General features: G+C 38.4%; 1 protein-coding gene across 4 annotated transcripts in view; it reads right to left on the minus strand.

Moving 5' to 3' along the window:
* Nucleotides 1-14,346, minus strand: part of LOC149794748 (tyrosine-protein kinase receptor torso-like) — a 204,494-nt gene that overhangs the window by 162,150 nt on the left and 27,998 nt on the right. For all 4 annotated transcript variants that reach the window (XM_089964374.1, XM_089964372.1, XM_089964373.1 and 1 more), the window contains one exon: nucleotides 4,850-4,906. In XM_089964374.1, the coding sequence (XP_089820500.1) occupies nucleotides 4,850-4,906 (57 nt within the window). The remainder of the gene's footprint in view (nucleotides 1-4,849; nucleotides 4,907-14,346) is intronic.

The following is a 14,346-nucleotide window of genomic DNA, read 5'->3' on the forward strand; positions in this document are numbered from 1 at the left end:
TAAAATCCATTTTATGTTGTAACTGTTCACAATAGGTTTTTATAAAAATAAAAAAAAAACGTTGCAATTCACCATCGTTCTCCCAGATATATATAGACAATCATTACTGTCATTTAACCAGTTCATGATGAAATCACTGCTCATTTCTCATTTCTGAAAGAGAGAAGGGATGGGAGCATAATACTTGCACAGTGGGTAAACAGTATGTCATCCGCATCCAATGTGTTTAATGTCTAATTGTAATATTTGCCCACCCACCCACCCCAAAAATTGGGTATGTGCCATTACATCAATATATAATGGAAATGTACAGAATTATCCAAAGCTTACAGAACACTACCAACTACACCATTCCTGCTGTGTAAAACAGACTCGCCCAGGCAGATATGGATTAAATGTTAATACTATATTAGGTGTTTAAGGCGAAAGTTCAGCAATTCGTGACATTTCTTAAACTGAACAAGAGGATGGTTTGGGCACTGTTACTTATGTACAAAAACTACAGAGCCAGAGGCGACGGAAAGTAGTGCCCATGGGGCTGATTATAAAATATATATTACCCTATGCTAGTTAACAACTAGTTAAATATAAAGAGTCAAGAACAATCAATGGCTGCACTATTTAGTTAAAAAGCTGTTTACTCGCCAGTTCGTTAGAAAAATTTCAATTTCAATTTAAACTACGCGATAACCCCTACCTTACCCGTCCCTGAGATACTTAATTTTGAGGTCTTGTATTATACAAATTACATGACAACTTGTTGGTTTAGCCATGATATTATTTTCTTAACATACCCGGGCCAACAAATTAGTTTATATTCCTTTCTAATTTGAAAAATACTTTGCAACGAATGATATTGGATGACTGACCTTTGCTGTACTAAGCTATATATAACGCGATAAAATGCTCACTCTGCTAAGATTGAACACGTTGATGCGGATAACATAACGGTATTCCGAATATAAAATCACGTGATTAAAATCTCGTTTATAAGTTTAAATTTCGTTCGGTAGTAAAGACGGAGATCAAAATTACATCAGAGTTACTGCTGTAGGAGCCAGTGATTAGTTTGTAGATCTCATTTTAGAGTTGAAATCTCGTTCGGTAGTAAAGACGGAGATCAAAATTATCAGCGGCGTTACTGTTGAAGGGCATGTGATTATAGTTAGAAGACTGAGCTTCAGATGTTTTGGAGCCGTTATTTGTGATCTTTATTAACGGAGCCGTAGATTAAAAAAAGTGTTTTAGGAGCCGCTATTGTATTCGGAGCCGCTAATTATAGTTCGTATCTAAATATAGGGAAAATTTGTAATCACCGTCATCTTAGGAGCCGCTAATTGTTGTCGGAGCCGCTAATTGTTGCCCATATAAAAATATTGGGAAAAAGTTTAATCACCGCCGGGTATATGCTGCTTTCCATACTAAGCAGTGGCTGGCTGATCTTCACGTAGGACAGTGGAGATCTGATTTTAATCAGAATGGTCGAAAAACAAATCTTTCAAGCGCACTGATCTAACAAGAGATCGCATGTGTCAGAGATTGATTTAAATAATTGCATCAAACTGACTATGAACACTGCAAAGCTAGTTTGTAACAATCTTAAGTACTTTCGACTTTCACGGAGTCTTTGTCAAATGCAAACACAATAACAGAGAGAAGACAAACTATAATCACAGAAAAACGTTGAAACTGCATAAAGAGTACATAGCTATTTCTAAGTGAAATAGAGAATGAAAATGTTTCGCCTAGTTGTCGTCAACTTGATTGATGGTGTTGTATTGAATTACAAAGGTAGAAGCTAAGGCGCCATTTGAATTTTTAAAATGTAAATTGGATTTAAATGCAAATAATACACGTAACATTTCATTGATTCTGCAATGCGAGTAATGACCATAACAAAATAAATGATTTCATTGAAAACACGGTGGCTGTAAAACGATGAGTATTTTATTTGCGGTGGTTTTTCTTTTTCTAGTTTTCTTGGTTTAAACCGCATGGTTTCAGTATTCTGTTCTAAGCAGCGTGTCCAGTAAGATTCGTTTGCGTTTTTGCTTTCAGAACCCTTGCTGAGGTTGTGAGCAATTGTAGCCAGTGTTACATCACTGAAAGTGTGGCAAGAGGTAAAGAAGCGTTCTGCAACTGGACATCCGTCCAGCTTTTTTTCCATCGAGATCTGTGGAGATTGATTCTTTCATGTAGCTTGTCAGGTTGTCCGACATACTGAAAGCTGCAAATCGTACTTATGGTGAGATACATTACATTCTATATTTGGCACGTTCTGTTTAGACAATGTATGTTTAATGTTTTGCTCGTTTCTGCGTTAGAGAATTTCCTGGTCTCTATCATATGTTAATAGATTTAGCAGCTTTTATCACCACAGAGACCAGATTTACCAGGTTGGTCTTGGATTGTAATTGGCATTAGCTTCTCTCTCATCAGGATGTCTTTGAGGTTCTTCGGTATGCGGTAGGCTACTAATGATTTGTTAAGGAGGATACAGTTTAGTATGTCACTATATTCCACGACAGGCCAGTGTTTCTGAATACTTTACATACGTTGGGGTTGTCTGGAAGACAGGTCAGGGTAATGGTATCAGAGCAATCTTTTCCTTATCTCTGTATTTTAGTAGGTCATTGCAGTTTGTTTCTTTAGCCCTCATCCTCATCGGGTTACAGCCACCACATTTTCGAGTATTCATTCATTTTATTCATTATTCACTTTTGCACCTACATTTACTACCGTTTTTTTTTTGTTGTTGTTCTTCCTGTTGTTAGTATTGATATTTTTATTACACGGGCTACATAAACAACGACGTGTGTGTGACATGATTTGATATGAAGTATGATTTGTTATGGTTTGATATGAGTGTATGTGAATACAGTCTACACTTATAAGAAATCCAACATTTATCTATAAACAAATCAGCAGTATAACATTATTGGTGGTATACAGGGTTCTGGCCTCTCTAACACTAACAGTTAAGGGCAAGGATAGATGTGTACTTAAAATGAATAATACTAAATATAGTTAAGTTGAAAGTCGGTATAATTTAATTGATCATTGCCATAAATGTACAACTTAAATCGTGTTTCATTTACTAACTTTACACGAGATTCTGATAAGCTGGTGTTAGCCAGTTGCGTAATATCATGTCACTCAAATTTAATTGTAAAAAAAAAAACAACATTTTGTTTTTCTAGATATTTTTCATAATGAAAACAATTTACTTTATTGCGGCGTAGGAAATCGAACCCTGAGATGAAAACGGTGAAACATTTTAAAAACTGGAAAATGTTTTTGATGTGAATGCTCTTACCACAAAGTTTCAATTTTTGCAATGTCTTTTCAGTCATCATGTTAAAAGCCAAGCATCAAGAACCTGCTATAAGCAATTACCGTCAAAGACTTATGAATAGACAGAAATCTTGGCGGAAATAACTGGCGTTTAACCGAAGACAATTAATGTACAAAATAGTTGTTTTGTCCAAATTTGAGCCAGTGCGTGAGTTTAGCAGAGGGTGGCGGTGTGGTACTGGAATTAAAATATTCGGAAATCTCTCGATGGCAACTTGTTGGTGATGCAGAAGCGATAGTCCGGCATAACGCGTGAAAGTTAGTATAACTGTTAACAATTCACATATGAAGTGTGCCCATATCTTTTTCTCGTTGTCATTAATCTGGCTGAAAAAGTCACCGACCAACGACAAAGAAGTGATAGGGAAACAAGCAAACGCGCCTTTGTCGTCGTTAGTTGGAGACAGTCGTACTTACTGTAGATTAGTCAGCACCGTCCATTCACTGACAAATATTTAGTGCTTACCGAAGATTAGTTAGCGGCATGAATAGAGTAACTGTACAATTTCGCGTACATCATGATGCCATGTAGAATTTGGGTAGTCGCAAGCGACACTAGGTCAATGTGCAATCTGATTTATTGAGTAGTACAAAGTCCACATAGTTGAAAACTACAAGCGAAAAGTCGCTAAGCTCTTCTATAATAGAGACTTTGGTGGATTTTTGCCAGTGAGTTGCAACATTGCAAAGACTACAGATTCCTCGGAAGTATTTAGGTTTGCAAGCAGCAACAACTAAGACAACACATTGAAAGATTAGGAGAAAATTCATACTTCATGTATTCTGTAAGAAACGTACCTAATTACATAGCTAAAGATTCAGAATTGGACAAAACATATTAAGGGTCTGCACATAGACTGTACAATTTAAATTGATGGTCAGTCAAGGGCGAGCAAACAGACCTTACAATTCAAATCGATGATCTGTCAAGGGTGAGCAAACATACAATTCAATTCAAATCGATCGTCCATAAAGGGTCAGAAAACAGCGTACAATTCAAATTGATCTTCTGTCAAGGGTCACCAAACAGACCGTACAATTCAAATCGATGGTCTGTCAAGGGTCAGCAAATAGACTGTACAATTCAAATCGATGGTCTGTCAAGGGTGAGCAAACATACCGTTCAATTCAAATCGATCGTCCATAAAGTGTCCGAAAACAGTGTACGATTCAAATTGATCGTCTGTCAAGGGTCACCAAACAGACCGTACAATTCAAACCGATGGTCTGTCAAGGGTCAGCAAATAGACTGTACAATTCAAATCGATAGAATGTCAAGGGACAGCAAATAAACTGTACAATTCAAATCGATTTCGTTTCAGCTCTTTACTATTCCATGTACCTAGTTTGTTAATTAATTTGTTTCTTACTTTACAAACGATGGGAAATAATACTTATTTAGTCACACACAACTCTCGGCTTAAATGTCGTTCGTCTGATACGGCTATCGATGTTAGTGGGACAAAGCTAGCGTGAGGAATGGGCACATACGTACACATTGTGTCTCGCATCCTCTGGTTTTGTCTGAACTAGCGTTGCAGGCAGACTGGCACTGAAACAAATGAAGTTCAATTATTTAAGTTAGGAGCATATAACGATATCGAGGAACTGTAACAATTCGTTCCACTCATAGCAAAGTTCTTCTTTGCCTAAGAATTATTTTACATAAGTCAACATATTCCATCTCGACTAAATTAATACTTTCATTATTAAGTATGTCATAAATTTCCATAAATGTAATAAATGGATACATGAAAACACAAGTCATTACATTTACCGTAGTTTATTACATTTTCGGAAATAACTTCAACTCGTAAATGTAATAAATTGCTGTAAATGTAATAACTGTTATCTTATTGCACAAGTCATAACATTTAGGTTTTTTAACATTTATGGATGCACCTTAAAAAATATAATGATATTCCATGAATGGTATAATAATAATAATAATAATAATAATAATGAGGACTTTATATAGCGCCTACTCTTTAGAAGCTCTAAACGCTTTACAACATTAGACAACACCTATAAGATAAAAAACATATAATGATATGATCGCCAAACCAAACACCATGAAATTAGAAAACATTAAAAAAAACATGCTGAGAATATTTAAGGTAGGAAACATTATTAGGTCTTTAAGTTTGTTCTTGTAGTCGAAATAAGTGAGTTTTGAGAGCTCTATTGAATGCGATGACTGTGTCTTTGTGTCTACGTTCAGTGGGCAATTCATTCCACGTTGCTGGGCCCTCGTATGCAAAAGAACGCTGTCCATATGACTTTGTTTTCATAGTGGGTATAATGAGTATACGATTGTCAGAAGAGGGGCGTATGTATTTTGCTGGTGTGTACACATGGGTGAGGTCGGATAGGTATGTTGGACAAGAGTCCGACAGTGAAACGTAGCACAGATAACAAAGTTGGTGTTTGATTCTGCCTCGAATGGATAGCTAGTGTAGGGTACAGATCAGTGGGGAGGTGTGCTCTGATCGTGGTACTCTAAGTATGATCCGAGCAGCTGTGTTTTGAACATTTTAAAGTTTCTGGAGCAGATATTGAGATGAACCAGACAGAATCGAGTTACAATAGTCCAGTCTTGAAAGTGCTAATGAACATACAAGTGTTTTAGTGGCATCAACTGAAAGATATTTGCGAATTGAGCTGATGCGTCTCAGCTCAAGATATGTAGCCTTGCATATGTTCATGACATGTTGGTGCAATGTGAGAGTACTGTCCAGAGTAACACCTAGGTTTCGTACTGATTGTGTGAATTTAATGTTGGTGTTGCTGATATTCATTATTTGAGGTAAAGGACGTGAATGAGAAAGTCTTTGTGTTGTGATCAGAATGGCCTCAGTTTTATCATCAGTCATCTGCATCTTGTTACATGTCATCCATGATTTCACATCAGAAATGCACCTCTCTACACCTTGGATGGTAGCATCAACTTCAGTTGGGTGGCTAGGTTTGTATATTTGGGTGTCATCAGCGTACAATTGGTGAGACACTGGATGATGATCTCTGACACTTGAGAGCGACTGAGTGTACATAATGAAGAGAACAGGTCCAAGAACAGACCCCTGTGGAACACCACAACATAGATCGACTGGACTGGAGTGTATTCCATTTGCAAATACAATTTGTGTCCTGTTGACCAAGTAGGACTTGAACCACAGTAAGGCTGTATCATGAATGCCACATACATGCTGGAGACGGTCAAGTAATATATCATGGTCTATTGTGTCAAATGCTGCAGACAAATCAAGGAGGGTGAGGACTGTAATCTTTCCGCTATCCAACGCAGAGAGAATGTCATTAACTACTTTTAGAAGAGTAGTTTCAGTACTGTGGCAAGGGCGATATGCAGATAGTACATTGATAAAAAACTGTTTGAATTTAGATGAGATACAAGCTGGGACAGAAAAACCTTTTCTAAGATTTTTTATATGAATGGGAGATTAGAAACTGGGCGATAGTTCTTTAAATCGTTATGGTCTAGTGTTGGTTTCTTCAGCAATCGGTAATCCAATTAATTACAGGAATATTTTACGTTCAATGGAATACCTTTAACTTTTAGGTATAATAAATACGAGTAAAAGTAAAAACTGTAAATTTGATGAAAGTTTGTAAATGCTGGGATTAGATTACAGAATGCACAATATCGTAAAATGTTACCGCAACATTAACTCTTAAATTAATAAAAATCTAGTGAATATAATGATTTGTAACGCCCAAAAATAAACACAGTTATGAGAATTTATTAAATTAACAGTCTGAAGTTTAACTTGAAAATGTAATTAATCCTCGTGATAGTTAGAAATTGCATAGATTTTCAGATGAATATATTCGCGGAGTTCCATTCGTGTCAGGGTCGAAGTAAGAAAATTAAGGTAACACATTGTCATTAATAGACTGAGTAACAAATATTGACTTCTTACGCACTGACCATCCATAGTCATACCTCTCAAGGATAGTTCTGGCTGTTCTCTTCTTTAGAAGTCGGGGGCCCCGAGTGGCTGATTGGTCTAAAGACCTCACCGTTACGGATCATTGCCATCGCACCTCTGTCTGCGTGGGTTCGAGTATCGGATTCGGCAAATGTGGTTATCTGAGAAAGCTTGTCAGCAGCTTCTCGTGGGTCGATGGTTATTTCTGGGGTTTTCCCGGGTTCTTCCTCCACCATTTATACTGGCCACCATGTATATCCTATCTTGTGCTGAAAAATGGCGTTAAACCCTACTACAACAACAACAACATTCTTTAGAAGCCGATACTCTTTTTTTATTATATCGAATTCGTTACCCAGTTAATGAAGATTAAAACCAAATAGGAGTGTCTTCGACATACAAAAAAGAGAAAGGACGGAACGAAAATCCACCTTCTTGGTGTAAATGTTGTTGTTGCTGTTGTTGTTGTTGTAGAGTTTAATGCCATTTTTCAGCTAAATCGTGAAGCCTAATGTGTCCATTTTTTTTAATAAATCGTCGCTATCGAAGGAGGACATTAGATCTAGGTTGATTTTATATGATCTGCATCAGATATCTACGAGAAGTAGACAGACAGAAGGTGATGAAGATGTGTGACCTAGCCTACTCTTTCTGGTTTTTGGTGACCGCTCCGGTGATTTAGTGGTTAGAGCGTCCGCCTCGAATGCGAGATGTAACAGCAGGGAGGGCGAACAGCCTTTAATTGATTCACTATATATTTGTCAAAATAAGATTTCAACAACAACTGTCGCCGTCTCTGCTGCCTATTTGTCAGGAGACGGTAAAGAGCCTCTATTGGTTCACTCGTATTTCGTCAAATTAAGCCTTCCTACAAAATCGTAAAAAGAAAAGTGCGTATCCAGCGTTAAACAACTTTGTTTACCTTTATCGTCGGTATGTTTTTTGTCGCAAAAAGGAAAATATGCGCGATTGTCGTTGGCAATTTGGAGGTGCACCCTCCCTGCTGCTTCCTGCGTCCCTTTTCGAAAACTAAGATCTTTATCGAGGTACGAAAAAAAAACCATTCGCGCGTCTGTTGTCATAAATTAAAAAAATTGTTATACTAAATAATGGTACGTTCGGAATCTTACACAGCTAGACTAACCAGAAGAAGCACTTAAGAAATATATCCCTGTAAAGGAGGATTTAAAAAAAAAATTTACAGTTGCAACAAGAAGCTAAGGAAGGTTTTACAGAATCAACTGAACTATTGTTTAAGCCTGTTACCACATCATTATCGCGAACTGCTCAACAACAAAATGTTGCAACAAGACGGTTAGCATCCGCAGCTGAACGATCCGCTGAAGCAGCTAATAGGGCGGTCACTGCTATCAGGAGAGTTGCAACAAGGCCACCCGAAGAAGTTTTTGTAGATGCGTCAGAAACGCTACCTGGAGCCGAAGCTCCGCCGGAATACAAACCTGGTAAGGCAACAGTCAAGGAGAGTGTGGCAAAAAATATTAAGATGAAAAATTACGATAACGCGGTTGATCTTGTAGGTGAATTTAATGAACATGAAAACTACCTGGAGCCGGGTTCACCATTGTTAAAGTATGACCAATGGGAACGGTTGGTGTTTATTACACATAAAGGTATTAGTCGGGTCACGGCAAAATACGAAAATGATTTTGAAAATTTAAGAAAGATGTTGAAGCAAGGAGAGTTGTAAGCCCTGTTGTGACTGCAGATCTGTCAACACCATTAAAAGCGCCCCCGATAATAACACAGCCGACTAGCATAAAAAAAAAACATCCGGCAAAGGTTTGGGAAGTGGTTTTATCCCCTGCCCTGATAATATTTTCAATGACGTTTCGCGGTTAGAAGTTCTCATAGGAGGAAAACGAGCTGGAAATAACACACCAGAAATAATTAATGAAGCCGCTGATATTTGTCGGCGATTATTTCAAGGTGGTGTCATGGATGCTAGTATTTACCAAGAACTCATTGATGAACTCGTTGACGATTATAGTGACTAAAGTCACAGCGATTAAACAATAGTAAATAACATAACTATTATTTACTATATACCCGTGCAGGTCAGAGCAGTAAACTCGCGATTACCAATCTATAGAGCAACCTATGGAGACGGACTTGGCGATGTGGTTCAGAGTTTATTTGCGGGGTTAGCACCAAAAGTGGGTCCTCTTGCAAAACAGTTATCAATGAAAGCCATTAATGTTGCTGGTGAAAAAGCTCCTGGTGCAATTGTTAGTGCTGCTGGTAAGGCACTCTCGGCAATCAAAGAAAGACTAGCGCGACTAATGCGTAAACCTCAAAGAGGTTCACCACCACCGGTGAAATTACCAAGCACTGAAATTATGCCCGCGGATGTTAGTAAGGTGATAAATCAGGCTGCAAATCTGAAACTAGCAGCATTGATAGATCAGGAATCTGACGCACAAAGAAATATCACAGCAAATTTGATAGCAGGAAGTGGACTTCGTGTGCGACGAAGATAATTACCATTTGGAAAAATACGCAATAATATAAAATGTTCAAATACATATCCGACCCAGCATTCAACATAGATGAGCCGGTCCAAAAAGATAAATCTGTGCGTGATTATCAACTTTATTCCTATGACGCACGAGAGCCAAATCAACGAGGGCGTACTGAACTTCAAGTTCATGATACAAGTAGATATTTCTTGCCATCTGAGGCGTTTATTGAAGTAGAAGGTGAACTTGTAAAGGCGGATAATACTGCATACGATCCCAATATACGAGTTGGTTTTGTCAATAATGGAATTATGGCCTTGTTTAGTAGCGCCATATATATGATTGATGGAAAAATATCGAATCGATTCAAAATGATGTCGATGTTACCACAACAATAATTGGTCTAGCGAGATATTCTGACGACTTTACAAGATCAGCTGGCCCATCGATGATGTTTGCCAAAGATATTACCGACAACGCTGATCATATTCAATATGTTACAAGACAGCCAAAAAAAAGTCTCTGGCACTGGCGCTGATGACACAGATGTGGAGCCGGTAGTTATGAATGCTAGCGCGACTTACAACTTGGGATTTACAACACGCCAATCAATGTTGTCAGGAACACGAAGAAGTTTTTCGTGCGCGATTCCACTTTCTCACATCTTCGGATTTTGCAGAGATGTTAGAAAGGTTATCTTTGGAGCTAAACACACAGTTGTGCTCGTAAGAAAACATGATGACAGTGAAGCGATCTGGCGAGGATCTGGTGTCGATGGTGGTATGGTAAGAATAACGAAACTTTCACTGTGGATGCCAATATTAACTGCATCGGTCACAGAAGAACCGCGATTGCTCTCTTTTATGAATCAAGGTGGTAAATTAATGTTATCATGGCTTACAGTAACCACAGACGCTATCCAAAGTTCCGTCAGAGATATATTTACTTGGCATATAGCATCACAACAAGGGGTTTCTGCGCCACGACATATTTTTATTGCGCTGCAGGATAATCGTCGACTGAATAATCAGGAACGTTCGCATATGATATTTGACAAACTTGACGTTACTGAGGTTTCGTTGAGGATAAACGGGCAACAAGAACCGTCTGAGGATATATCGTTAAGTGTTACAAATAATCATGTGGCGCGTGCATATAATCGCTGCATGACGTTTCTGTCGCGAATATAAATATAGATACTGGGACGCAAATATCACAGTTTGATTTTACAAATTTGTACCCGATTTATTACTTTTCGCTGGAGCATCTTGATTTATCCAAACAATCTGTCGTTAATATACACTTCCGAGCTCGCGTAGGTGCATTTCCCAAAATTGCAGATGGTCCTCCAATTGTTTATGGTCTCTATAGAGCAATCGCGGTCATTCTCAGTGACAAAACGATGTTACTCGAAGGCACTAGTGATCGAATGAGAGTCATTGATACACCAGTAGAAAACATGTAAACATTATTTTAATAATTTGTAGACAATTAGATCAATCTTGTATTAAATAAAATGTCATACAGTCACGTTAATGTCACTCTGACTCCTGGTCAGGCGAAAAAATTACAATCAAAAATCGCGAGCGCATGTGGGGCAACGATAACTTTAAAACAAGATCAAATTACTGGCGGTCCAAACAAATTATCGCTGACTAAAACACAACTTAATCATTTCAATAAAGCAAAACAAGCAAAAACTGGGGTTCAACTTAGTTTTGCTCCAAAAGCCATCAAAGATATGGTTAAAACCGGTGGTATATTTCCTCTTCTCGCCGCCATACCAGCACTGATAGCTGCCGCCGCCCCAGCTGTCGCTAAAGCCGCCGTGTTAGGAGCTGTTGGAACCGCTGCTGGAATGGCATTAAAAAAGGCGACTGGAAAAGGATAAAAAAAAGGGACGCGGCCTAAGACTTCCAGGAACTCCGCCTTCATGGTACCCAAGACGGTTCTGAAACAAAACACAAGTGTTTTCACACCAATGTCAAATTTTGATTTACTCGATGCTGTTAAACAATTGCGAATAAAGAATTTCAGAGGTGTTTTATGAGAGATCAATTACCACAACAACCAAACAATCCAGAAACCGGAATTATTAATCTTGATAACAGCGATGGTCCAGGAACTCATTGGGTTGCTTACGCGATACATCCACGTGGAATTATCTATTTCGATTCGTATGGGTTAGCGCCGCCAGTTGAATTCCTCAAATATACAAAAGACATTCCATCGAAGTTTGGTACTCAACGCTACCAACACAAACTCTAACCGATCCTCCGATATGTGGTCGTGAAGTATTAAATGTTTTCACCGCGATATCAAAATCAATCAAACCACCTCACAAAGTCGTGCACGAGTATACCGCGGGTCAATTGAAACAGTTTCCTATCAAATAATGGTTGATATTTACGGAAGATCTCTTCTCAACAGAAAAGTGAAGCGCACCGATATAGATTTATCAAAATATGCGACCAAAGATGAAATCGATAATCTTTTAAGCCTGACCGGGATAGACCCAGATGAGGTTGTTATTTTTCAGGACCGACACGGAAAACTAAAACCCAGCGATATCAAATGGCATGAAATAATTCGTAGGGTTATTGGAGCTACTCCGGGTAACATCCCTGTGTTCACTGACAGCTGAAAAATCAAAGATTCGCTGATATCAATTGCGGCGTTGAGAGATGATACGCAAAAAGCTGCAGGGGGACGCGTAAAAAAAGACCGGTGATACAATGACAGGTGAACTTAGCATGAACGGTAACAAAACAATCGTGTTAAAAGATCCAACATCCCCCGAAGATGCCGCGACGAAAAATTATGTTGACACCGTTGACGGTAAATCCACGTTGCGGGCCGAGTATGATGTTCATGTGAACGCGTTTGCAAATCTCCTTAGAAACTTTAGAAAAATTAATGAAACCGCAGAGGAATTCTTTGGTACTCCGCCCACCGCTGATATGAAGCTTTCTGATATCAAGACCAACATTGACACGATCAAATAAACACAGCAAGATATCGTAAGTGGGATTCCTGAGATCGTCAACAAAACCAGTTTGATTAAAATCCCATCTGGAGTAACTGCCGGGCATATTACCAACATAGTATACACAGTATCATCTGGATTTGCAACATGGTCTAAACAAAACAACACCATCAAATATACAGCAACAGTCACTGGAGTGTACAGGTTGTCTGTGTTCAGTGCCGCTAAATTTGAAATTTTTACAACATACCGCTGGCGACATTCCACTGACAAGTTTCCGGGGTTGTGACTATCATATTAAACAAAGGAACCGAAGAAACATTTATACTGGAATCCGCCGACAAGAAATTAACCGCAACATCTTACTGGTGGTGTTTGGAATTTGTAGCTGAAACGCCTCAATTGGTTACTGCGTAAAATAATAAAATGGCGTCAGAGTCAACGACTACACTGTATGCGCAGTAATATAGATACGATAAAGTACGCGAATGGCAATCAGAGTTAAAAAATACCATTAACGAATGCACAATAAAAGTAAAATAATACAAGCGGCGTGTAATCATCCTAGACACAATAGTGTATTCGGTATCCGCGATAGTTGCATCTACGGGAGTATTATTGTCAGCGCTAACACCAGTGACAACTGCAATCGCAATCACAGTTACAGTTTCAACATCAACGACAATTGCAGGCGTTGCTAATATTATCGCAAAAAAAAATATCATAATGCGCGCTAACAAAATTGCACGAATATGAAAAGTTAAACAATGCGGTCACGAGCGCCTACTCGAAATTATCGTCGCTGATATCATCAAGCCTAAAAGACGAAACAATATCAGATTCCGAATTTACGCAAATGGTAAAGATATGCGAAGTCTACACCTGTCATTTGAAAAGACAAAAGATAAATAACAATGTCGGAATTACTTCAACAGATAGTCGAAAATACAAGCCCAAAACGAACTTCTTCGATAACAGTAATCTCGACTAAACCAGAATTCAGTATTAATTTTCCAACTGCGATTCCAGTAAACGAGATCGCGTTAGCACAATTACGAGTATTTCACAGTTGGCCCAATATCAGATCAAAATCATTTGGTGGATTGCCAGCGAATAATTCGTTTGTGTTTGCAAATAAAAATAAAGAAGATGGTACACCAGACTGGAATGTCATTGGGTTACCAACCGGGTCTTATCAAATCGAAGAAATCAATGAAGAATTACAACGTCGAATAAAAAATATCACAGGAAAAGAATCTAAGATAACAATAACTGTTCATGAGCCAACGCTGTCGTCCGCGATCGAAATAAGCACCTCAGACTACGCCGTGGACATATATCAAAGTTCGATCGGAACAGTGTTAGGATGGCCTGAAACTCCGCCACCGGCACCACCAATACCACCAGAACCTAAAAAGTCTGACTATGTCACTGACAAACAATCATATAACGAAGTTGAACCATCATACAAACAACGCTTAATTCTACTCAAAAGGGCAAAATTAGGTAGAGATTTTAGATTCTTCACTAAAGACAATATTGATTGGGTTTTTGTTTATTATCGTTCTTCTAGCGGAGGAAC

This window comes from Sinohyriopsis cumingii, chromosome 7 (genome assembly GCF_028554795.1).
Source record: "Sinohyriopsis cumingii isolate HCF-2022 chromosome 7, ASM2855479v2, whole genome shotgun sequence".
Classification (NCBI taxonomy): domain Eukaryota; kingdom Metazoa; phylum Mollusca; class Bivalvia; order Unionida; family Unionidae; genus Sinohyriopsis; species Sinohyriopsis cumingii.